This window comes from Falco peregrinus, chromosome 1 (genome assembly GCF_023634155.1).
Source record: "Falco peregrinus isolate bFalPer1 chromosome 1, bFalPer1.pri, whole genome shotgun sequence".
In the NCBI taxonomy this organism is placed as follows: Eukaryota; Metazoa; Chordata; class Aves; order Falconiformes; family Falconidae; genus Falco; species Falco peregrinus.
The window spans coordinates 57,868,862-57,894,435 of record NC_073721.1 but is presented as its reverse complement, the minus strand read 5'-3'; the positions used below and the strand labels follow the sequence as shown (position 1 = coordinate 57,894,435).

The following is a 25,574-nucleotide window of genomic DNA, read 5'->3' as shown; positions in this document are numbered from 1 at the left end:
ATCAGGTGTGTGCATGCACTAACTAGCACATTCCCAGGACAGGTATTTCTTCTGTTCTTTGGCAACTGCGCTGGTGTTTGAGAGCTGTTATGCTTTTGTGCTGTCTGTGTATAAATCAGCTTTCCCCCCCTCAGCCACTGCATTTCAATGTATTTGTCAAATAAGCAGTTAGACTGTGGCAGTCATATAATCTTAATTTGTACTAGTGCACCTTGAAGCTGTATTTCACATTTTGTGGTTGTTTAACAACTGGGATGCAGCAAACAGAATATTGGTATCCTCCTCCATTTCTCCAGCGTGATTCTGTGTGTGCAACTACCATACATTCTGCAATTCCCCTCACACGCTGTTTCAGTAATATTTCAATTCATTACACTGAACAGGCGTCCAGATGATGCTGAAGGAAAATTGCACTGCAGGGAGACAACTGCAGCACACACGTGATCTGAGACAGAACACAGTTGATTGTGAGAGGAAATAGCAATGGTCCTTCAAAACAAATTTGTAAGTTTGATTTAATTGGTAGGAATAGATGTCATCAAAGACCTAAAAGGCTACCCACCCATATAGCTGCTACCCAACACATTGAAACATCAAATACCCTTTGTAAGATAAATACATTTCACTACAGCTCATAACAGAACAAGCGCCCGGGAACAAAACTTTCAGAAGGTAGAACACCATTTAATTCAAGTTATTAAAACTACGTAAAATTATTTAAATCAATACTGCATGTTCAGACACAGAAGGTGGTGATGAGGGCTTCATGGATTTGCTGCCAATGGTCCCAACAAAATGCCAGAATATTTTGCAGTTGAAAATATACTAGTGACTAGCCATCAAGACAGTAAGAGATTGCGGAGACAGAGAGCTAAAACTGTTTCCCAATCACACAGAGCTAAATCTTCGCCTCTTGAACATCACAGTGAGATGGCATGAACATAGACTGCTGTGTTTGATATCACAACTCCGGATCGAAAAGCAACTACTGCTTAGTAAACCCAACCATGCGGCTATGAATCAAACACATCAAGTTTTCTTTTTTTGAGAAGGTTAGTTAGGAAGAGATGGCACCTGCCAAGAAGAGTGAAGTAGCTATTCCATATGTGCAGTCATGGTAAATACTCAGTAAGGGTGAGGAAAATGCTGTTCAACCAGAGGACTGTGCCTGTGGTACTGGCTGGCTCACAGCTTGTTTCTTCCGTGCCACAGCCATGCGCAAGGCCTGAAGAATCATGTTCTCGTTGTTCATGATGTTGTAATTAGTCAGCTTCAAGAGCTTGTTGAAATCTTCTGCTTTCAGCGAGACCTCCCTCGTTGAGTAAGGAGAGCAGAAACTGGAGATATCAACCTTGCCGAGTTCCATTTCAGCAGCACTACGTGACATGCCTGTCAAGGGAAAAAAAAGAATGTGTTTGTATAGGAAATTACAGTACTCTGATACACTGTGTCAAGAATAATTTAGAGAGATCACAGGTGAAATTGCTATGAAGACAAATGCAGTGCTATGATCACTGCAAAATCTACTTCTGAATAAAGCCTATTTAAAAAAAAAAAAAAAAAAAAGCGTCACTAAACATCATTCCATTGCAACCGGCACCTTCTACTGGCCAGCTCGAGGCACATCATTTTGTGTGGTCACAGGTGTTCAGTCTTACCCTGTAGGTTGTTGAGTAAAATACACACTAAAGGGAAAAGGAATAAGAAATATGTAGTACAGGAGGAAGCAGAGTATTAGTGGCCTTGGAAATCATCATAAAAACAAAGCCTGCGTCTCAAATGCTAGCCCAAAAGGATGCCATGACTGTATTAGTTCACACACTATTGCTTTGATTTTCCAGCATATACAACCAACACATTAAACAGCCCATATAGAAAGCACAGTGGCCCTCCATAGAACCATTCTATACTGTACAGGTAATTCTCCCCTAGATCTGACTGCCATAAAAATACATAATCTGAAAAATATGCTTTGTTCTACATGCTGCAGTAAACTTTTGGAGATCACAAGAAGAAATTAGTTCCCATTCCTTTACTTGAGGAACATTTTTCTTCTTTCACTGAATTGTGCCAAGACTCAAACTAAAATTATACACAAGATTTTACCTGCTTTTGCAAACAGTGTCATCCCATTTTACAATACATTAGCTAGTAGGAACAAGCAAACAAACAAAGGATTTTTTTATTGGGATGAGGCAAAAACACCCAGGGAGTGAGAAAGTTCATTGGGTCAATAAAATTAGGTGGGTACTGTTAACTTACCAGGTGCTACGTATCTTTGGAAGGTGTCATTCACTAAAGGAAAATAAAGCAGCAGAGGAGCTCCTGGGGTGTCTGCACCATCGAACATATAGCACTCTTTCAGGTTCTTCTCATCGTCCTTCAGCCCGAAACTGGGAAATGGAATTCCCTGCTCTGTGAAGTATCTGCAGGCCTGCTCCAGGGGCTGGTCATGGCAGCAGTGTAATGAATGGAAAAGACACCCAAGATCAGGCTGCTGCCAAAGCCCAGTAATTCATACAGAGTTGCACAAAATAGACTGATCCCACTGGACCACTAGCAATAATGTGAGTGCCTGCAGCCCAGGGACTCTTTTTATCTTGTCTGAGGAGCTATTTGGAAATGTTCAGGAAAACACCTAATATCAAGATGACAAAGAGGCTTTAAATATGTACCAAGTCACACCTCTAAAATGGGATTATGATTTAGGATCAGAACAAACTAATTCAAAGCATGTTTTAGAGCATCATTGATTAAAGGAGAACTAAGTCAGAAGAATGTAACAGAACTAAATTTGTGGTCCAGGACAGTAAGATTCGCCAATTACATTATCTGTTTATATAGCAGTACAGCTTGTGACTTGACCACAAGAGACTTTAGCAAGGTTTTGAGACCAGCTTACCCATTTCTATAATTTTGAATTTTAGAAATAACATGAGATTTCAAGCTAACGTATTTTAGACCTCAAAATATAGCACCAAAAGCATTCATCAGAAAGCTCATTTGTGATGACCAGCTTTGTTAAATTATCTAACAAAACACTGAAGTTCTACCTCAGTTTGTTTGAATTAAATATTTCCAAAATACTTCAGAGTACAAGAAAGAAATGTAGTGCAAGTTATCATGCATGCTCTTTTTCAGCTGCAGGACAAAGACAAATATTTTTCATGTGGCATCACAGTGTAAGAGCAGCATTAAAGTATCTTCCACCCAAAAAAGTGACAGAGTCTTAACCAGTAAGCTTTGTGTTTTCTGTGGTGCCCTTCAGGGACAGGTTTACAATTACAAGTCTGTATTTGGGAGTTTAAATCTGTCTTTTTTATGTGGTGAATACCACTTTCAAAATCTATATAACCATTTTAACCAAAGCAGATTTCTGCAAGATAGTAAATGTATTTGATATCTTGCTTCAAGCCCACTATTGGAGGAGAAAAATTATATTTATTAAGAGAGGTAAAAATAAAGGTGAAGAAATTCTTCACTCCCTAGGTTGTTCTTGAACAGCTAGAAGATCACATATTAGAATAAAAAGACAAATAGATACTTATACATTTAAGGAAAATGCAGATTAAATTCAGCATCTGAATCACAGTTTTCCCAGCTGTATTTGTGCTATTAAATCTTACAGAAGTTGCAGCTTGACCATCATAACTTCACTGCGTCACTCTGTATTTCATTGGTGAGGCACTTAGGGCTATTTCAAAAGTAACTTGAGAAAAATAAAGACATTTTCCCCTCTGGGAATTTCCATTCTTCTTCTGAGATTTAGAAACACCATGTTACTATATTCCACTAAGTTCCACATTTACAGGCACCTGCCTGAAAGCTGTGGAAAGCCAAGGAGAAGTTAAACAAAGACATTTTTGAGAGTCCTCACCAAGGTCTGTGATCCACCAGTGTAATTTAAGTGTATGATGACGTCCACTTTCCGCTCTGGTCTCATAAGGGGTGGACAGCTCGTTTCAAAGAAGAAAGCTGCATCCACCAACTCCAGGTGCTCTGAGTTGCCTCTCAGATCATTAGGCAACGCATCTAGCAAAGTGTCTAAAGAGTACAAGATTCAGCACTGATAAACTGCAGAAAGACATCCATGAAGTTAGAAAGCAAAAGGAAGGTGAGCTTCCCTCCCCTGCAGGGTTTTCTCTTTGCTTTCGGATAGCATGCAGTGATCCTAAAGCTCCCATCAGCCTCTCCACTCTCATTTTATTGATGGTTCCAAACCCATGAACTGCACCAAAACCTAGGCAAGCGTTCCATATGTGCAGAGCCCAGTAATTTTCATCCCAGTGAGGACTTTCAGCACCAGATCACCCAAGAATTGAACAGTTGTGTTACTGGAACTGAGAGATGTGAGGAGTTTGTTCTCCCTCCTCTGCTCTCAGCAAGCACCCATAACTAACCACGAAGCCCACACAGTTCTCTTAAGGGTACACGAACACCCCTCGCTGACTCCCAGCCCCTGTGCCTGCCCCAGCAGCAGCTGAGGCACATAGGCAGGAGTGCTGGCCACACCTTTCCATTTGGTGAAGTGCTCCTGCTGGATGTACTCGTTGTGCATCTGGAAGCCTCTCAGGAAGTTGTGGTACTTGGAGACAGCAGGGCGGTCCGTCAGGATATCCCGGAGAGCCGTGGAGAGACCACTCGTAGGAGTGAACATGCATGTAGCCATCTCATACGGCTTCTCGGGCAAGTCTGGCTGTTCCTCTAGAGACATGCAATTGGAATATAACCACAATCAAGAGGAGGCTAGGCACAAAGAGGAGAAAGGGTCAGCCACTCTACCAAGAGTAATCATGTGTTCACAGCTCTCAGCATTGTGTTATTTTTCCCTATGCTCTGCTGTGAGTTCCAGTTAATTTCCTTACATACCATTTTCATTACATATCCATCCCTGTGTCCTTGCCATCAAGGTCTGACTGATGGTGCCTTTCCTTCTAACAAGAATCTCACTCTTTAAGCAAAGCATTGGTTATTCATTAAAATCAAATCACTTGATTTTCCTGGTGCCTCCCACACACTGAGGCTGAGAGCACCAGGCTGACAGAAAAAAACAAAAACTGAGAAATGTGAGCACAGTTACCCTACCAGAGGCACCTGGAGGAGGGAGACCATGAGTCAAAGGGTACTTGAGATTTACCTATTTCAGTCACTTTGTCTTGGGTCCACTTGTGCCAGAAGTCCTCCGAATTGTCAGCTGCATGCCAGGCATCCAAGAGGTTTTTGGAGAAGATACTACTCCACATTCCTAGGAAGTGGGAAAGGTATAACAAGCAGTGATAAGGTAAACACAAGGAAGTTTCTTTAAAAAACTGCCTTCTGCTCCTTCCACAGCTCTTCTCTAACTTTTTTGTATTTCTGTCAATTTTTTGTGTAAGTTCAGACATCTATTTCAGTGGCAGAGCTGGCTCAGAAGGCAAACTTATTTCAGAAGAAATTTCCAAGTATTTTCCCTTCCGCCACACACATTTTCCCTGGAACATTTCTTTTGAGAAATATTACATTGTCATTTTCCTATTTTCATTTCCTTTTTCCTTTGATAAAGAAGTATTTTCAGCCAGCTCCTTCTCTGATTCCCCCCTTTCTTGCCCTATTTCTTCTCAACATTACCTTCAGCTTCCACAATGTCTCAGAGATTTCCAACTTTCAAAACATTTCGCAAGCTGTGGGCAATGGTGATGCTTCAAAAGCACTCATGAAATCATGTAACAACTTTTTTTTGCCATTGCAGTTTCATTTTATCTTAGTCCAAATGATAAAACCACCTTTGCTAGCAAGGGCAGTTGAGTGAGTTCAGGGGACAGGCTGAATTCCAGCTGGCTGACCCAGTACCTCTGCTGCCAAATGCAGAACAACAGCTTTCTGGGGACTAATTTCCAGGATCATTAGTGTTTATATTAAAAGCTTGTCATTCCCCCCGGCTGGTGAATCACCTTGCATGAAGCAGATCCGGGACTCGGGGAGCTTCTTCATCAGGCGACCCATGAAGAACTCGCTGCCAAAATCCTCTGCCCGAATGAAGGCGCCGTACTTCAGGAAGCCCACCTCGTATGGCGTGAACTCCACCCACTCTACCAACACACGCACCAGCAGCGTTAGCTCCGCTGCTGAAATCAAACAAGCCTCCAGGCGTGGAACACACCTGCCAGGCGTCAGCCCTCGCGGGCAGCCTCGCTCAGCATGTGCCCTGAGCAAACCTGCTGACAGCCACTGCTGCACCAGCTGTCCCGCTGCCTGCAGGTTTGCGAGAGCGCGGTGTCAGGGTTAAGGGAAAATTTAAATTCTTCTTTCTTTTTGTGTAGCAAGAGGGAAGTTTTCTCATGGAAGGTGGACTAGGACATGGACTGACTTTTATTGCTTTTATTGCCAACAATGGCAAACGTAAGTTAAGCAAACTTAAGGCTCCAGTGGATCCCATTCCTTAAGAATTCATAGCATTTCTGAGACAGTGTCACAGATCTATGTTGTGTCATTAATCTGAAGTTAATGTCTGAATATGCATGCTTACATGCCCGGAGATCTTTCAAAATATGGACTGTGCCTGCCCAGTTACTCTTTACATCTCTGAACAGGACTTCTGGCTTGGAGTGAGAATTTAAAACAATTCATTATTTACAGTAGCCCCATGCTGTACCTCCCCAGGTAAAAACATAGGTTCTTTTCCAGAATTGAAACGTTACCTCTAAAATCTTTAGTGGCAACTTTGTCCTTGACGTTGAGGGCAAGGTAGATGGGCAGCGGGTTCTGACCCTGATTCACTGCCCGACGTTGATCAGAAAGCCTGTGGTAGCATTTCTGGATTTGAGGGGGGGAAACAAAACAGACAAAATTGGTTGGCTGATAATCAGTTCTTCAAAGACATCAGCTTATAGAGTCTGAATATAGGATATCCACTCAGGAGGAGTGTGGCCAGCAGGTCAGGGGAGGGGACCCTCCCCCCTACTCTGCCCTGGTGAGGTGCCTGTGCAGGGCTGGGCTCCTCAGCTCAGGAGAGACAGGGAGCTACTGGAGAGGGTCCAGCGTAGGCTACGAAGACGAGGGGCTGGAGCATCTCCCTGGTGAGGAAGGGCTGAACGAGCTGGGCCTGTTCAGCCTGGAGAGGAGAAGGCTGGGAGGGGATCTTATCAACGTCTACAAGTATCTTACAGGCAAGTGCCAAGAGGGTGGGGCCAGGCTCTTTTCTGTGATGCCCAGTGACAGGACAAGGGGCAATGAGCACAAAGTGCCACACAACAAATTCCCTCTGAAGAGGAGGGAGGACCTCTTTCCCTTGAGGATAGTGGAGCACTGGGACAGGCTGCCCAGAGAGGCTGGAGGGTCTCCTTCTCTGGGGATGTTCAAAACCCTCTGTGCAACCTGCTTTAGGAGAGCCTGCTTTACCAGGGGGTTGGACTGGATGGTCTCCAGAGGCCCCCTTTCAACCCTGACCATTCCGTCATTCTGTGATATAACTTTCCTGAGCTTCCTCCTAAATTTACTTCCATGTGCTTGAATAACAGAGGGCAAGAATATAATGGGAACAGGAATAACTGTTGTTAAGATAACAAGCCATGTTCTACCTTCAGTATTCAACAGTAATGAGTTGCTTCACATGCTGTTCTCACTTTGCATTGCTAAATGCAAGTGAAAAAATAGGGCAGATCTGGGTAATTCAGCTATTTCCACATACTTCATCTGTTAAACATGAGTTCTTCAAGACAGCATGTTAATGACCCTTCTAGTCAAGATTTTTTTTTTTAAAAGCATATTGAAAGTTAACATCTACAGAGGAAAATCCTTGAGCTGTCCAATACTAACAATTTATCTTATACATTAAATGGAGATTTTCAGTGGACTTCAGCCAAATCAAATTCTAGCAAATTTTGCTACATAGCACTGAGGTCAGAAATCAACGTGAAATGTGATATGAAACAAGAGCACCTCATTTTATCTGTTTCACCTAGACAAAATATAAATCACGTTTACAGGATTTTAAAATAAAATAGCTTTTCCCCCAGCTATCATCAGTCTGCTAATTTACGTGGAAAGTTTTGATGGTGTCATTATAACAACATCAGAAACTGGAGGTCCTGCAAGATCAAATCTGAAGTAGCTGAAAGGCACCTGCAAAATCACAGTTTCTGTAGATAAGATGTCACAGGAACTCTGGATCTATATGCTTTCTCATCACTAAATCACAAAGTGCAGTAACTAGAGGCAGTGTACATCTGCAGTAGATTCAAGGTATGACCACAGCTTGTGTAAACATTGCAGCGGTGGAGATGTACGAGCATAGGGCCATAAAGAAACACCTAAGAACCTCAAAAAATTCTTGGACAACTCCAGTGTTAATTTAATTAGCATGCTGGTTATGCCGATTGCTCTAGAGCTAGCCTGAGTATTTCTGTGTTACGTTCAATCACAGTTTAGGCTTCAGTGTAGACATACACTATATCTCCAAGTTTTTAATTGCAGGTAAGCAGTGTTCTGCCTGTATACCAAGTACAGTCTTATTGGCCACGTGTCTCTTCCTAGGGTTTTAATTTCTCACAATGATCATAAAGATCAAGTCACCAACTTTATGAGAAGAAAAATGCATAGACATTACCCCGTCATTTAACATGGATTCAATCATGAGCCCCCACAGATCAATAAAAGATGTTTTATGTCCTGCTTGGGTCCTTTGGCTCAGCTCTCGGTAATAATTCCTCAGACTTCTCAAGCAAAAAGCCCCCATCTTGCACTTGGCTGCTTGCTTCCGAGCTTCAATGATTATTTCTCCAAGATCCTTACGTGACCAATCAGCATCTTCATACAGTTTTGTCATTGTCCTGCAGGCAGGAGACATGATGGAAAACAGAAAGGAATGAAGATGCTGCTTTTGAAATTCAGAGGATATACTTTGCAGAGCCTTGGTACTTACTGTTTTACCTTTAGGTTACTCTCCTCTTGCCTTTAGACTTGCATTTCTGCTCAGAGCAAGCTCAACCAGTCAAAAATCACTTGATCTGGGATCCAATACAAGCAGCTACACTAAGCTGTCTGTGCTGGTTTTGTCCAACACTAAAATAACCAGAAAGGATCATTTTTCATAGGATTGAGGATGTCTGTCCTTCCAATAAAGTCTCCTCTTGTGGTTAGGGATAAGTTACTTCAGTGACACCAGAAGTATGATGCACAATAGGTCTTTCATGGGTGACCCTGGCATCCGTAGACCAGAGATGGAAGCAGTAACTCAATAGGCCCCTTTTACCCCTGCTGGGATCTAAACCCCTAGACCAGGGGTACTCAGACTTTTTAACCAGGGGGCCGGTGCGCGGATGCAGTGGCAGGCAGCCATCTGTGGCTGCTTGGTTTCCCCCCCCAACCCCCGGCTGGGGGGGGGGGGGGGGGGGGAGGCCGTGGGGGGGTTCTGTAAATACCGGGGGCCAGATTGAGAACCCTGGAGGGCCGTATCGGGCCTGCGGGCCGTAGTTTGAGGACCCCTGCCCTAGACAAAGCATGGGTTTTGCTTAATGCAACAAGGTCCAAACATCAAAATGACTCCTCACCATGTTGTGCCAGACGAACCACTGATGTATGAAACGCAATCCAGAACATGCAACTTCTGAAGACCCAATATGCTGCCGTACATGGCAGTGAGTGCTCTTATCCCACATCCTGCTGTGGTCACAGCCACTATAGGCACCTGTTCAACACAAAAGAGGGCAGAAAGCATAGGTGGAAAAGCAGCATTAAGGCACATCCTCATCAAGGGAAAACAGATGTGCAAAAGCAACATCCAGACACTAGTAAAATAAAACACATAGATTAGAGATAAAAAAACATTGCTCCATGAGTTATAAATAATACAAGTTGCTGGACATCCCTGTGGGGTACACTAGATGATCTTCATGCTTCAGTAAAGACTTATAAGAAACATGGACCAAACTCATTGGTTTGAAGCTCCTTCAAATAATTCACTTGAAAGCCAAGTGGAAGTAGACTTTGCTCATCCACAGACTATTGAGCTCACCAGCTGAGACCACCCTGGCTGCAAACAGTGCCCCAGAGGAGTTGCTGCTGACAGATGTCCTCACTCCTCATCTGGATGGCGGTGAGAAATCACTTCTCATCTCCAGGCTTGAGGAAAAGGAGAGAGAAGAATCCCTCAGCAGTGCCTTTCCTACTTACCTCGTGCTCTTGCAGATCTTCGTCCAGGTGAAGAACATCCTTCAGCGCAGCAGCGACCACCTTCCTCCGCTTTTGCAGGAAAACCTGTTCATCGGCACACAGGCTGAACCCCAGGCGGGCGTCTAGGTTTCTTGGCCTGAAACACAGACCCTGAGTCCTAAGACCAGGGCATAAGTATTAATTACATTGCTACTTGCCGCAGTCAACTCCAGCTATCTCTGCATTTATAGACCAGGTTTTGGACAGTATAATTTAATAAATGAGAAAGAGCAACACCACAGACAGGCCTCTGCTAATTGCTGTAGCTGTTAACAAGAATGCAAATGGGAAGGCAGAGCAGAACATGACATACTGTCATGGTATGTTAAAAAGGTTCCTAACAACACACTTCTGGTTTTATTTGCTCATATAATTGATTTTTCAAGTTTTGAATAGTGCTGCCATATGTGTAACTGCATAACCACTATCAACAGGCACCGCAGTTGATTAGGGAAACAGCTACCATACTCTGGTGTTATCTTGTTTGTATAAGACAAAAATACGATTTCTTTGTGGAGCTGTTCTCTCCACCTGCAGGTGTAATAACACACACAAACTGAGAACTACTTACTGAGCTGTGCTAACAGCTCGGAAACTTGGAAGAAAGGGGACCCATGATTTCATTCTCCAGCACTGAAAAAGTCACACCTGGCAAACAAGTGACGGCAACCCAAAGATGAATACACCTCTGCTTACAACTGAGCCTGCATGGACCCCTGCTGATTTCAAATGACCTTTGTATAGGCACAAATGTCTCCCAGTTACAGGATCAGGTCAGGTCTTGCTGAAGACTTACTTACCATTCATTTGCCTTTGTGTACAAGTCAATTGTCCTGTCCTGAAAATCGCAATACAAACAGTGTAAGCATGGTCAGGCCGTTCGTTAATCCTGCGCCTGCCTCCCCCACATGATCTATGGGCTGAGTTTCACTGTTTGCAGCACAGCCACGGAATGAGGTCAGCAATGGTCTGGCCTGCGAGAGATGTAGTCTGGGCTGAACGGAAATGGGCCATTCACCCGAGCCAGGTGGGCTTAGGGCCCCCCTGCTTTTCATAGCTGAAAACCTGGTTTAACCTTCCTTTTCTGGGAATGTCGGTGAAAGCTGGGCATCTGAACCACAGGCATACAGATGTGTTCTGGTTTATCTTCTGCTTCAGGCTTTCTCTTTGCAAACAGAAGTCTTAATTGTCGTACCCATTACTGTTAGCTTGCATAGTACATTGATGAACATATTAGATATGTCCTGAGGAAATTAGTTTAAACTCAGAACAGGGTTGAGCAGCATACGGGGAACCACAGGCAGAACAAAAGAAAAAAAACCCACTTGCATAGTTGCAAAGTGACTGTCATTCACACCTTACACTGTAGTTAGTACCTGGGGGTCTGACAGGAACTGAACCACTGAACTGTAAGGTGCTCACCACCCACCAAACTGAACCTGTATCGGGGCTGGTTTTTATTACAAAAGACTTGTTCTCACCTCTGCTATTGTTATTTTCTCTTGTATAGGAAGCGAGTTCAGAGCTAGAGTCACGGACCCATTCATATCCCTTTCATTTTGACTTGATATAGACTGGAAACAAGGGTTAAAAAAACCCAGTTAATAATTATACAAAAAAAAAAAGGGAGGGGGGTGGGGAAGAGGTAAAAGCAGTCTCCCTGCCTTACTTAAATACACGCACTTACCATTCCCTGCATACACAGACCTGCACACAGACTCCGGTCCTAGAGGTCCCCAAAGACACAGCAAAGAGCTAGCTAAGCGTTAGTGGCGGTCACGTACCCTGCTGAGCCGCCTGCGCCGCGGCAGGGCCACGGTGAGCGCCGACTGGTTGTACTTGATGCAGTGGAACCTGGTCGGGGAGGTTGGACAGAAGCAGGAGCTCAGCGTGTGGGTCTGGGCTCCTTCAAACGACCCGTCCACAGTTAATGCGAACTTTCTCTCTGAAACAAAGGAGTTTCAAACTTAAGTTCTTCAAAAATTGTAGATAATTTGTTTGCATGGTAATGTAATACATGGTTTTTTTCTTAAGTAATGACTTAATTTCGATACCCAAATTGTAGGATAAATAAGCAGAGTCAGTTATCTGAGCCTTTGGGTTTCAGCTTTAGAGCTCACAGACGGAACATGCCATATAGTAACTATTGCTATAGTATCGGTGCACTTCCAGGCATACCATGATTGCTGAGGCTACTGCTCTGTTCACTAGATAGTGATTCACAGCAGACAACAGTTTGGGGGGAGAAAAGCACTTTCTTCTGAAAGTCTGAAATTTTCAAAGTACTTCAGCAATAAAACAGTATGTGGTACTAAAATATTATTCTGGTATAATAATAAAAGTGATGTGAAAATTTTAGACTTTTGGGATAAACTTTTTTTTCATTGTAGCAGAGAACAGTTCTCTTTGGAACCAGTAAAATCTCAGTCCATCTACCACGTTTTCCTTTACTTCAACCTGTAATATTTCTTTTGAAATAACTTCTAGTGCTTACAAAAATAATGTCTGGTGGGTTTTGGCCTTCATATAATAAGCCTCAGATTTGTCTCTTCAAGTAATTGAAAAAGAGTCTTTACATATAGAATAGAATCAAACCAGGCTCAAGGTGAAATGTACTCTGTAAATCCAGGCACTTGAAGGTATATAATCAGCCTTCAAAAGAATTATCTCGCTCAGGCATTTTCATCCACATCTAGCAAACTTCTTCACTGTGACAACTGAGCTCAACTGGATCATCCTTGTGTTTAGGCGGTTTGCAGGACCATCACGAGATGTCAGAGGTGTTTTAGCAGTTGTGCAGGATACGCACAGGCCTGCAAGTGTGGGCTCAGAGATGGTAGCAACGCGCTGCTTAAAATGTGTAGCAAGTGTCTTTGGTAATATAATGTGTGTCCCGTGTTTCGTCTAGCGGTGTGTTTTATATTGCTATACCTAGAGAAATTTGAAGAAGGTAAATTGATAACACAGGCCCTGTCCTCATTCTGCCCATTTTCTTTGCCCCTGAATCCAGAAGCAACAGAAGTTAGCTCCAGTTTAGGACTCAAAACAATTAAATTCCCTGCAGAAGTATTTGTGAAAATTACAAGCATCTGACAAGACGTTATTATAGAGGAAAGTATTTTGTGAGGAAACCAGACCACATGCTTATGACACCACATCCTGTAATAACCTGTATATTTCCGACCAGCTACAGACCCCTGCACAGGCCACTGGCATCAGCCAGATTTTGTCTCACATCTCAAATAACTGTAAACCAGGGTGTTCAAGTGCAAGGCATTGGGTGCTTGTGCAACGGAGTGGCATCCAGGCTCACTCCGTGCATCAGGGAAGGCTCACCCGTGCTGTCCTTGCTCAGCCTCCCGCCGTTCACCTGCACCTCCAAACAGGAAACCTCGCGGGACTGTAAGAGAACCAGGGCAAGAACAAGAGGCGTTCACTGTCAGCAGGGCTCTGCTTTGGGCAGTCCCCTAGGCGTGACAGGGCACGCACCCAGGGGCGTGATGGTGCCAGCGCACAACCCCCCTGGCCATGTCTAGCGAGGTGGAACTGGGCTTCCACACAGGAAAACACAGACCACGTGGAGGTGAGGGCAGAGAAGGGCTCTGCTACCCCCGGCCTGGGGTAGCAGGCCCTGCAGGGCACGCAGCTCGGCTCTCTGTGGGCAGGCGGAGCGATGGCGTCCACCCCAGCCCAGCCGGGCCTGGGCTGGCTCCTGCAGCACCAGCCGCCTCTTGGCCCTTGCCTTGGTGCCACTGCACGGAGCCACAGCCCAGTGCCCCTCATGCTGGCTTTGCAACGAGCGTTGCTACGTGGCAGGGAAAGGATTACAAAATAAAGATTACCACTAAAACTCCGTTAGTAACAATGTTTTCAGGAGGATCCGGACTAAAAGACAAAATGAAAAACAATCAATTAAAAAACAGCACTTTTTTTTAAACTCTTCTTTATCTTTAAAAGTCTATCTTTGGACAGGCAGCACGGCCAAACACCGACAGAAATTCTAGCTGGGCACTCCACCCAATTTGCCTCTCACAGGCTTGAGCCTGAAGTTTGTTTATGAAGATCTGCTGAATGGAGGAGCTCCTCACTGTATCAGACAGGATCATTTTTTGACACACCAAGGCAAATTGATACAGGGATGGCATCATTACACTATTGCCCTGTTTTGCTCGGTTCAAACCTGGGGGATCAGAGCTGAAAAGCCAGTGAATTCATCCAGCATGCCATAACAAAACAGGAAAAAATATTACCATTTACCTTAAAAATCAACAGGACTGATTTACATGCCCATTCTCTCTATTAACTACATAGTCAGCCCAGAAACACAGTAAAAATATTTTTTTTAATCCATTCCCACAACAAAACCAAATTCCAGTTATCATTGTCCCACGTTCTTATGACGAAGCAAACATCAGGGAACCCACAGTAAGGAGCGCGAGGCATTTGGAACCTAAACCTCCCTCGGGTGCAGAATGCCCCTCCCAGCCTGGTGAGCAGCAGCTGTTAAGAGACGTACCCATGCTGCCACCAGCACCTGGGCTACCTTCTCCCTGTGTCTGGACACCCGCTGCAGCTGCACACACATCATGCATCCCAGCTCCACTGAATGCCCTACACAAGCACCTCCTGAACACCCAGACTTCCCCTCCACTTTATTCAGGCGGTGACGGCATTACAGGGCTGCAAGTGCCAGCTGATGTTTTGCATCAGTAACATTTTGTCTCTGGCTTACATTTCTATAGACCGCCTATTTGGCCTTACACACCTGCTCTCCATCGTGAATTCAACCTCCAGCTCCTCTTTTCCCTGCAAAAGAAAATGAAGGTGGTCACTGCAGATTGGTCCTCCCGTGAAGGGAGGTACCCAACAGGAATCTGTGCTCTTCAGGGGTCTCTATAAACCAGCATCCGCCTTTCATTGCTGCACGTGCAGCAAATTAATCTTCCTTCGTGTTGCACCTGCTATACTTCTAGTATCAAGTACTGCTAATATCACATCTGCCATTGTAGCAGACTCTTAGTTTAGACCTCGCAGGATAAATGTAATAGACACTGCAGGGCCCCTTGCTGGTTGCTCCTCCTTTCTGCAGTCATAGGCTCACCCTGCACCGTTGCACAGCCCACCTGCAATTCCCCTTCCCTTCCCCTCCCACAGGCTCCCCGCTCAGTGCCAGCAAGGCTGGATGGGCCTGCCAGGGAATGCTCAGCCTGAGGTGCCCTGGAGGGTGCACACCTAGACTCATTGCGTGTGCAGACATCACCTTTGTCACTTGTAACTGCCTCCCCCTGAGATTTTCTTCCTCCTTTGCAGGTTTTGGTGCAACTCCCATAATCTTGTTGCCTTCCTAGTGTGACCGCTGAGGAAAATACAGCATGCAAAGCCAGCCTTTCCAAAAGAGGTATCAGATCAAATCAGCACTTGCTCGAGTTAAGTATTTCCAGGCCCCAAACGTTGCCTTTAAAACTTCAGTATAAGTTGTCTCCACCATGTGAAAGTGAAACCTGCTGAAAAACTAACTTCTCAGAACAGCTCAGCTATGCAAGTGTTATGTTCGTTTTCCAAAGAAGCTGAACGCCACATCGGGTTTGCAGTGTATGACTGCATATCACTACTTTTATGTTAACAGAACATAACGCACAGTTCAGAGCCACTGGCTCCAACCGCAAAACTACTGTGTCTGGTAAACTTGAGATTTTGATGCCAAGGACAGCAACCAGACAGTCAAAGCCAATAACATTGACCAACCATGTCTGCAGAAGCAGCCCCCAAAACATGCTGTGATATTACAGAAGCAACACTGGGCATCAGCCCCCAAAACAGATGGACATACTCAGGTGGCTAAACAGACAGTAGGAGAGGCTTGTGTAGGGGACACGTGAGAGGGGAGCTGAGACAACCACATCCTCACCTGACCACATCCCCTTAGCTTTGTCCTTGAAATTTATCCATACCTGCGGATTCAGCTGGAAACATAGTTGAACGTTTTCTCCAAGCTGGATTTTGGACACATCAAAGAAAACAGTGAGGAGATGGTCATCTTGAGTTGCATTATCCTCATCACAAACTTGTAGCTCCAGAATGTTCTAGGATTTTTTAATAAAAGAATAAGTAAAATTATATAAGGTTTAACAAGCATAACGTGCTACAGATATTTCATTTTAGCTGAAGGAACTTGGGAAAGAAGTTCAAGAATGAAAAAACCAGAAACTTTGCATTTGTTCCCTTCAGACTGTAGTGACTGCGCTGGCAGATGCAGCCTGACCCACCCGCTGAGAGCGAAGTTCACACAGCAGGAGTGTGAACGCTTTGCAACCGAACGCAGACCGACTCGCAGAGTGGAAGGGCCCTATGGCAGGTTTGATCTCTGGTAAGAATAACCGTTGGGAATAGCCGTGTTCCTACCTTAACCTGGCTCTGAATCGTGAAGTGGAAGGTTTCATTCCATGTGGGGTTCTTGCTGTTCTGGACTGTCTTGGTGCGGAATCGCTGCACTGAAGCTGTTGGTAGGCTCAGACTCACGTAGCAATCAGACTGGGTTACTGTTGAGGAAAGGGAAAGTGTGAAAGCGATGGACCAATGAAACACATCTACTACCCCATAAGGCATTGCACGGTGTAAATTTCTAAGCTCCGTACGCAGGCCAACATGCAGAACGCAGGCCAGGATGCTAGCTACAGTACCATCGGGCCAGCGGCTAGGCAACTAGCCTGCTTTCCTCTTCTGAAAGCTTGATAGCGTGCTCTTCTTGAGAGCTACTTCTTTTAATTGCTGGAAAAACAATAATCATTCCGAATAATGCAGTTACATTACATTATCAGACCTCAAGGGTTTTGTACTGAAGAGCCGTCCCTATGCACAGGGCAGTCACGTGGGCGGCTCCTGCTGTGAACACAGCACAGGTGACGTTAGCTGTTGTGGCGGGGCTGCCAGGCAGACAGAGCCCAGCTCCTGCATACCAGGCTTCCACAGGTTTGCATGAACGTGCCCTGACATTTCTGGGGTAGCTCTGGCTGTAGAGTTCTGTCTTGCTGATGTTCTGGAGCATCCCGTCTTTTTGCTAGTGCGCCTGGCTGCTAACGTGGCAGAGGCAGGAGTTCATTGCACTGAAGGTTCTCACCCATTGCTGGCACAGAAAGCAGGTCTTCCACCAAGGCACCCGATCTCCATCTGCTTTCTTCCCTTTCGGGAAGAAAGGAACGCACATGTACACCATAGAGCTCAACAACAGAGCTTTTGAAGAAAAAAAAAATTCAAGGAAAAAAAATTGTCTGTGGAGATGAATTGCATGTAATCCTCTGTGGACTAAAATGAGCACATATAAGAAAAACACTGAAATGTTGAACAGTTTGATGGCATAACATTTACTTTGAGAAACAGCTGTCCCAAGGCAGAGTTTTTGTCAGTAAAGGCGTATAAAAAAATAGATTGCTAATGTCACTGTTTTCACCTGCCTTTTTTCCAGTGCGTCAGCCAGAGTGGTAAAGGTATTGCAACACTTAGTGTGCAGGTGAAAGCACAGAGCAAGCTGGCGTTAGTTACTTCTTTGCGCAAGATTGCATTGCTTTGCTGTTTCAATCTTGTTCAGGTCCTAAAGTTCACCTATGAAATTGAATGTTTCCAGATGTAGGGAAGCAGCTTTAGTGTTTTTATTCTCCTTTCTCAGCTGAAGAAACCAGTCGTAAAATTTGGGACTTTGGCTTCCCACCTGAGTTCCATCACAGGCGACGGATGTTCAGGGCCAAAGCTTCAGCAAGGAGCAGTTCACAGTGCCTACATCACCAACAAGCACTTTCATTCTGAGGTCAGAATAATCTGCTTGCACATACATTTTGTCATCATTATTAGGAAATAAAAGGCAAATGTGAGTCATGAGATGAACAATCCTGTGGACCCACATTCAAGAGTCACGGATGACTGCCCTACAGAACACAATCTGTCAGTCAGGGATGACAACCTACACAAGCATCAGCGATAGCATGGAGAAGCATTAGCCATAAATGCCAATCCCAACATTAGCATTATATTTCCTCTATTTGTAAACCCCACCTACTCAAGCATTCCTGCCATTGCATAGCAGACACACCTTCACCTGAATAGACTTGAGTCTTGCCCCACGTAGTTTTACCTGCGGACCTGAATTTGGGAAACACAGAATAATTGACTTGACCCTTTATTGCACTCCATGTGTAACTGAAGAATTAACAAAGCTAGCCTTTTTGTTCCCCTGACTCCCCTGAGACTTAAGTCATCTTTGTTTGAGTAACTCTGAATGAGAAAAAGAGTAACTCTGATGAAGGTAATTGTGGTATATACAAAGATACATGAATTCTAAAACAACAGCAAGACACGTAGAGACCAGCTGAGCTTCTAGAAGTCCCAACAGCCCCTGAACACCTGTGTGCATACAGGAAATGTCCATATGAAAATCTTTTTTGGCTCTTGGGAAGTCCAGGCTGATACTAGCACAGACTGCTGGCAGCCCTTGTCCTCACAAGGAGGAGGATCAGGAGGACCAAGATGCATAAGTCTGAGAGTGATCCAAAGTTTATTTCATTGGCATTTCTCAAACAGCAATACATACTCTGTCTGCATCTGTTGCAAAGGTTAAAGCATGCTTTCGCAAATCCACCAGTTTTTTGGTTTTTTTTCTGTAAGCGATCACTGCCTGCTACCGCACTGTATCATACACCTTTAGGAAATAACTACCTGTCAGACAGCAGAGCCCTGACTTCTCAGTTAGTTCTCTGGCCTTCTCTAGGGGACATCCAACACCGCCACCGCACAAGCACGCTTCCCTCTTCCCCTCTGCAAAATGATTTTGGTGATGCCTTTTGTACTTCAGAGGTGCCTTCTGAAGCCTAATTACCTCTTGTTGATGAAGTATTTTGCAGGTGTGACGAGGGAGGCACTTACAACACCCAGGAACTTTTTTTTTTTACTCACCTCTGATACCTCAGGCCCATTTTCTGCCCAGCCAGCCCCAGGTACCAGCCAATGTGAGAACTTGCACTCTGCAGCCCACCGTGTGCCCAGGCAGCCAGTCATGCTGCCGCACCCTGCTGCCATGCATGGGGCTGCAGTTGCCAGCCTCGGGCAAGCAGGTTGCTGTTGACCGGGTCGGTCCACCAGCCTAGCCACGGCGACTACACTTGCATGCGACACACACGGCAGAGCTTTGCAGCAGCAACCTGCTGCATCTCGCCCCACAACCACAACACACCAGCGGCTGTCAGGCACACTTGGGTGGCAGCTGTGGCAGTGCTGTGGGGCAACATCCTGCCACAAGCAGGCGTGGCAGCAGCTGTTTATGAAAGCACAGTCTTCTTGTCCAGTTATTACACTAAGTTTCTAATTATCTTCCAGGATAATAGCAGGACTGGATCTTAATTGTGCTTTACCCTTAAAGAGCTTGACAGTGACATGACCCATGCTAAAAACCACCACAGCCCCAGCGCCGTGCTGTACCCCAGGCAGCAGGGCACCAGCTGTTCTGGCTCTAGCTCAAACCTCACCTGCTTCATCGACAGGCCAATTTAAACAGGGCTAAACAAACAAAAAAATTTAATTCTACCTTTTTTTTTTTTATGCTGACAGATGCAACCTCCAGCCCACCTTTAACCTGGACATCCTCCTCTTAAAAGGCCTTGAAGTGCTCACGCTGAGGCTATTTCTAGGGAGTAGATTTTTTTCCCCTGTAACTGTTAGGGTATAGTTTTTCTTATTGTGCTGAAAGGGTCCAAAACAAAGATGTGGCCTCAAATACTGTTTGCCCAGGCCATCTCCTTGATTGTGTCTCCCCGCACTTGGACCCATCCATGTCACTAAATAAAAGCTATCGCCACCAGCTGAGAAAAACATTTTACTTCGTCCTCCCACTCTGTGGAGCTGAGCAGAGATCTGACTGAGGGTGCAGGGACAGGCAGGCATTGCTGTTTTGTAGGATGCAGAATATTAGGTAATTTAGGTAACTGGAACTTTTTATATTTTTTTTTTTAAATAAAAACGTGGGTCACTTCTGTGAAATAAAAAAACCTTCCTTCTCAAGGCCCTTCACAGCCAGATTACTGGAGTTCTTTCAGTCCTGGGAGATCGGTTCCTGCCTGCAGGGAGCATTTAACACTAATCTTCTAAGATCTAAAATTCAATAAAAGGCTTTCACTCTCCTACCCTGCCCTTCACATTGGGTGGAGCACCCTACAAGCATCCCTAAAACAGTATCACTGGTCTCATTCACATCCATCCTTAAAATATCCCTTTTCTGAGATGTTGCTAAACAACCTTACTTCCCTACACACCCATTCCTATCCACACCCCCCACCCCACCCCCTTTCTCCCTAGTTGGGCTTTATCAGTCCACATCCCCTTATTTTATAACAAGGTTTCAAGCGGCACCTAGAACAATAGGTTGTTGGTACAGAATTCCAACTGCTTAAATGGTGAAGTAATAAATAACAACGAAACTGTAACAATGGTGCAAGAGCAAAACACCAGAGGAAGTCTGCAGGTTCCTGCAGTAAGTATCACATTAGACCACAGTTCCTCAAACAACAATGTAATCCACTGACAATATTTCTTTTCAGGATCTCAAGGGCCTTTCCATAAATTATCACCTACGTGGCAGAACTGCTACTGCAATGTCATAAAATACATTTTTTGATTAAAATATAAAACATAGTTAAGAATTTGATAAAATATTGTATCCAAAATAATATAAGCCTTATATAAGAAAGGTCAAAAGTAACAAGCCTAACATAAAAATTTCCATAAAAGCTTCCAAAAGTATCATTTTCTTAACAAGACAATGCTGAAGAATAGTATTAACTCTACACCAGCCAAAGTCCATTTAGCCCAGGGCCCACAGGCAGTGTCCACTGAGGGCTCTTGGATGTTTCCAGAAAGCAGGAAATGATGGCTTCAAATTGATCAGCTTAGCGTCCCCCTCCAGCTGCCTATTTTTACCTTGTTGTTTAACACTGAATACTCTGTTTTGTTTTCTTTTCCATTTTTTAATTCTACTTAAAAGATTTTGTTTCTCTCCAGTATCTTGCTCTTTAGCCCCTTTGTCTTTTTTGGGGAAGGATCTTCGGTCTTGTTTGGGATGGACGTCAGGGCCAGAGGAGATTATGCCCCACATTTTACTGGTGGGTGTCCAAGGAAGAGTATAAGAGGGTAAGCACCATATAATGCTCTCTCAGCCCTCACAATTCCAGATTCAGAGACTTCCTAAGCCAACCTTCACTGGGTTTTTCTTCTATGAACCTGCCCAGTCTCTGCCTACAACCCACATAAACTTCTGGCACCCGTTGTCTCCCACAGTGGGGACCCCGAGCTGAATCACACGCTGTGGAAAGATGTTTCCTGTTTGTTTGGAGCTATGGGGGTTGCCAGAGGCCTGTGAGAGGCTGAGCTTGAAATCTGAAATTCTCTGCAGAGAAAGCTGTTAGGAGTAGGTTGGGCTGGTGCACATCCAAGTCTCACCCCATCAGAGAGCCAGGATGCTGATGGGATACACACCCAAATCTGCGAACTGGCAAGTGTCCACAGGTCCAGGAATACCAGGAGCCCCATGGAGCCTGATGGGGATGTGGGTGTGCCCAGTGGGTGGTGGGAACATGGAGAACACAAACAAGATACGAAATTCCTGGTGGTATCAATGACATCAGCTAGGCATGGATGCACATGTGGAAATTCATACTATGATTTACACACTGCTGGATCAATGGGCAGAAGAGACAGAACAGCCCAAGAGTGCATTAAAAAGATTCAGGGTTTAAAAAGCAGAATAAACCAATTTAAATTGTCTTAGATGAAAATACCATCTTACGCACTGAAGTTCCATTAAAGGTCTTGTATTATCTATTCTGTGGGAGATGTTAGTGAGGTTTTGAGAGTCTGCTGTTATGGGTTTCCATTACCTGGAAAATGGAGCAGGTAGACCAATAACGAAGTTAACCTGCAGCACCAGGTTGGGGCACAAACTGAAACACTATACGAGTATCAAACAAAGTGATCCCAAAAGTCTGCAGAAACCTAGCACAAGGAGGGATATTGAGAGGAGAAAATAACACAACAGGATTCACTTTGGAACCAAAAGGATGGGCACTATCGGTGAGAGAGAGAAGGAGCTGATTTAAAATGCTAAAAATCTGTAAGATGACTGAGAAATAGGTGACACTTGCCGACTTGTTCTATCTAGAAAGTTTGCAGGAAAAGGAAAGTGGTAAAAACAGAGCTGGGAAAAGGAAGACTGAGGAAAAAAAACATCCATGTTAGGAAAACGGTTGTTGTAAAGAAGTCTACATCACTGGTGATGGAGGTCCACACGCTTCAGGGTTTCCTGAGGCTGTGTCAAGCTAATCTCTAGGGAACTGTAAAGATGACTGAAACAACTCAACAATATTTCCCCAGTTTTACATGAAAACCAGCAAAATTTTGTACAAGTGGCACACTTTTTTATCTCAAGCCTCCCATTTTGCTGCTTCTCAGTGAAAGCCACATATGGTTACCAACATGCAATTTGCACTAGCTTTTACATTGGCAGTGATTGTAACCAGAAGTTAAATTGTTTTATTAAAACATTAGAAATACAAGATTATTTTATAAGATAAAGAGCGTGTCCATTGAAATGTGTGACTTCTACAGTTCTGGCTGCATAGAGAACTATGTCCTGAAATACTTTAAAAGCAGATATTTCTGATAAATGCAACTGACAAACTCTACACTTGGCAAAATCAAATGTTACTGGCATTAAGCAGCTGTCAATCAAAACCAGATTCAACCTTTAACGTGAACAAGGCAGTGCCGTGACTGGTATGATTTTCTTTTCCTACATGATGGAAGTACCCAACAAGCACAGAATTCACCTTTTGCAAGTATCGTTTTCATTTTGTTTGTGCAAAATTTCTTCCCTTCGATATTTTGACTTACAGTACCATTTCAAACAGATGACAGCTTGACAACATTGGTGGTGAGTGTCTGTCACACTGTTTTACGGGCAACGTTGGGCATGGACTTCACTGTGTAAGGCCGAACAGCCTGAGCCTGGAAAGCCGCTGCTGTGGCTTTACTGCTGCTCCAGACCCTGTGTCACCCCCTGAAAGCATCTCTGCCATTCAAACTGCACCTTTAAGCAGCTTGATGGGCTGGTGGGACGTGCCTTGGAGTGGGAAGCAGAAATGCCTGAGCATTTAAGTACCTGTCCCTTGCCCTAGAAACTTTCTAGTATTGGGAAGGACAGCATCAAAATGTAGGAAACTCTCCTCAGAATAAAAATAGTTTCAAAAAAAAAAAAAAAAAAGCATCGAACTAGATGAAAAAAAGGTGGATAGGAAGTTTGGTAAGCTCATTATCAGGCAGATGGTTTAATAGAACTTGATTATGTGGGGAGGTATCTAAGGGCTGTAGTTTTCCACACCTCTTTCTTTCAGTTCAGAGCACATGACTATACTTTCAAATAGGTTTCAGCTGTAGCAAGGAATTTCTCTCCAGCCTTCGAATAAATGACCTTCAAATTTCCTTTCTGCACTTTAGGAAATGGTCCAGTGGGAAGGTTCATACAGAGTCTTCACCCCCATACATTCAGCAACCACAAAGCATCTTACTTCTTTTCAATAGAAATCAGGGTGAGAAACTCTTCTTTGTATACCTTTGGTCTCTAGAGAAAGTATAGCAGAACTCAAAGCAAATCACTTTGGAACACCCAAACAAATGTTTTGCCTTGCATCATTTTAACTGAACCAATTTAGCTTGATCTGGTTTCTGTAGAAACTTTCTGCATTCAGACTTCTTATTTGTATAAATGAACAAATGCAAGACAACCAGCAATCTCCTCAGACTGGAGGTGACTGTCATTGCTCACTTTTTCCCTAGTGCTTTGCTGTTCAGATATTTACGGAGCATTAATAAACTTTTACATAACTATCATGCCCAGGCATTGTGTAAGAATAATTAAGAACAAAAAAAGCTAGTAGTGCAAGCCCTCAACTAAGTTTCAAAACATGGCTGTTCCTATGGCTGAAACAAACCTGACAGTCCATGGGAGATGTCAAGTATGGTCGTGAGCTTACATAAAATATTCTGTGACAGGCCTGGGGATGTGCAGGGGGGACATTACTATAAGAAGGAACAATAAAAACAAGCGCCCCATCTAAACTTCTCATTGCAGCTTTCCACGTGAATCAAAATCTCTTCTTTGGCGGATTCAGATGTGAAACATTTTATGCATTCTGTGCAAACATCTTTATAACTACAGCTGGTGGCTAGACTTCAGTGTTACACTGACAAAGACGCAAGAACAAATAATACCTTCCAACTATGCTACCTCGTCTTCAGCACACCATGGTCACGCATATTCTCTTTCTGTCCTTTCGTAAATTCTCTGCAGTGTTTGTGACACAGTTACATTCTGAGTAGTTCTACAAGCATGCAGATGTTCCAGGGGTATAGTAAAAATACTCACATAAGTCTGCTTTCCTGGCATTTTTCATCCGTATGATTTTTACAGTAAGCAAGTTGCATGGAGAAGGTTCTGTCTGTTGAACAGCACACACGATTTGTGGGATGAGCATGCAGAGAGAAAGAAGAGCAGCACAGTCAGAGATAGCTTTGAATTAAATGTTTCAATTCCAACCATCAAAGCATTTCTGTACTGAGGTTCTTCCTTGTGCATTGTCATCTTCTTCCCAGGTTTGCAGCCAGAGACCCAAAATGTGCATTCAATCACGGACCAAACCTCTGATGCCCTCCATTTTCCAGCCTGAGGAAACCTGTGGTAACCCTCAGCTCGAAGTGCCTGACTCTTGCATCACAGACAAGCATATGATAGCAAGCCTTGCTGTGTTATTAATACAGCTGACACATATCTTGGTCTGTGCAAATTGGAAGGATGTCATGTATAGCCACTACATTACACAACAAACAGCAGACAATCTAGCAGGGCAGGAATTAGTGACGATACCATGGTGTAACGATGCTGTTTGTCAGCTGGTTTATAGCTCTGTAACTCCATTGTTACGTTTGACATAGAGCAGTGCTGGTTCTCAGGCAATGAGGACCTGAAAAGCATCTTCCAGAGACCTATCCCAAACTTCTCAGAAGGGGGGACTGAAAGCAACAACTCTGTAATTATTTCTCTCTGAATAATTTGGCTCATCCAATCCTCCTTTAAGCAAAAGTGAAAGGAAAGTATCAACGAAAATCTTGGGGAAACCGCCTAAACTTAAGTGGTTATCTAAAGACGTTTAACAAACCTGCTTTGATTTTGTTATCCTCTCTCATAGTAAGCAGGGATCAGACAAACATGGCACTTAATCAAAAGTACGGGGGATGAAGGTGAGTTACTTTGTTCCCTAGATAACTGTCTTTTTTAAAGGAATAAAGGAGGAAGA

At 44.1% G+C, this 25,574-nt stretch overlaps 1 protein-coding gene across 1 annotated transcript; it reads right to left on the bottom strand.

Annotated features, from left to right (window-relative positions):
- Positions 1 to 658: 658 nt before the first annotated feature.
- On the bottom strand, positions 659 to 25,574 carry LOC101924845 (cytosolic phospholipase A2 epsilon-like). The gene is made up of 19 exons (XM_027789240.2): positions 24,647 to 25,574; positions 16,591 to 16,727; positions 16,140 to 16,271; positions 14,954 to 14,994; positions 14,031 to 14,073; positions 13,525 to 13,588; positions 11,973 to 12,133; positions 11,670 to 11,762; positions 10,989 to 11,026; positions 10,150 to 10,306; positions 9,528 to 9,664; positions 8,585 to 8,807; positions 6,678 to 6,792; positions 5,931 to 6,068; positions 5,138 to 5,245; positions 4,513 to 4,704; positions 3,878 to 4,044; positions 2,263 to 2,446; positions 659 to 1,389 (listed from the first exon to the last, which is right to left on the bottom strand). The coding sequence occupies exons 1-19, from the start codon at positions 24,753 to 24,755 to the stop codon at positions 1,151 to 1,153; spliced, it is 2,478 nt and encodes an 825-aa protein (XP_027645041.2). The 5' UTR covers positions 24,756 to 25,574; the 3' UTR covers positions 659 to 1,150.

Coding starts and splice junctions, on each gene's coding strand:
- LOC101924845 (XM_027789240.2), bottom strand. CDS start 24,755: ATGCTCATCCCACAAATCGTGTGTGCTGTTCAACAGACAGAACCTTCT. Junction 11,763..11,972: donor GGCGCAGGCGGCTCAGCAGG/GTACGTGACCGC, acceptor CCTTGTTTCCAG/TCTATATCAAGTCAAAATGA. Junction 10,307..10,988: donor TACACAAAGGCAAATGAATG/GTAAGTAAGTCT, acceptor CCCTGGTCTTAG/GACTCAGGGTCTGTGTTTCA.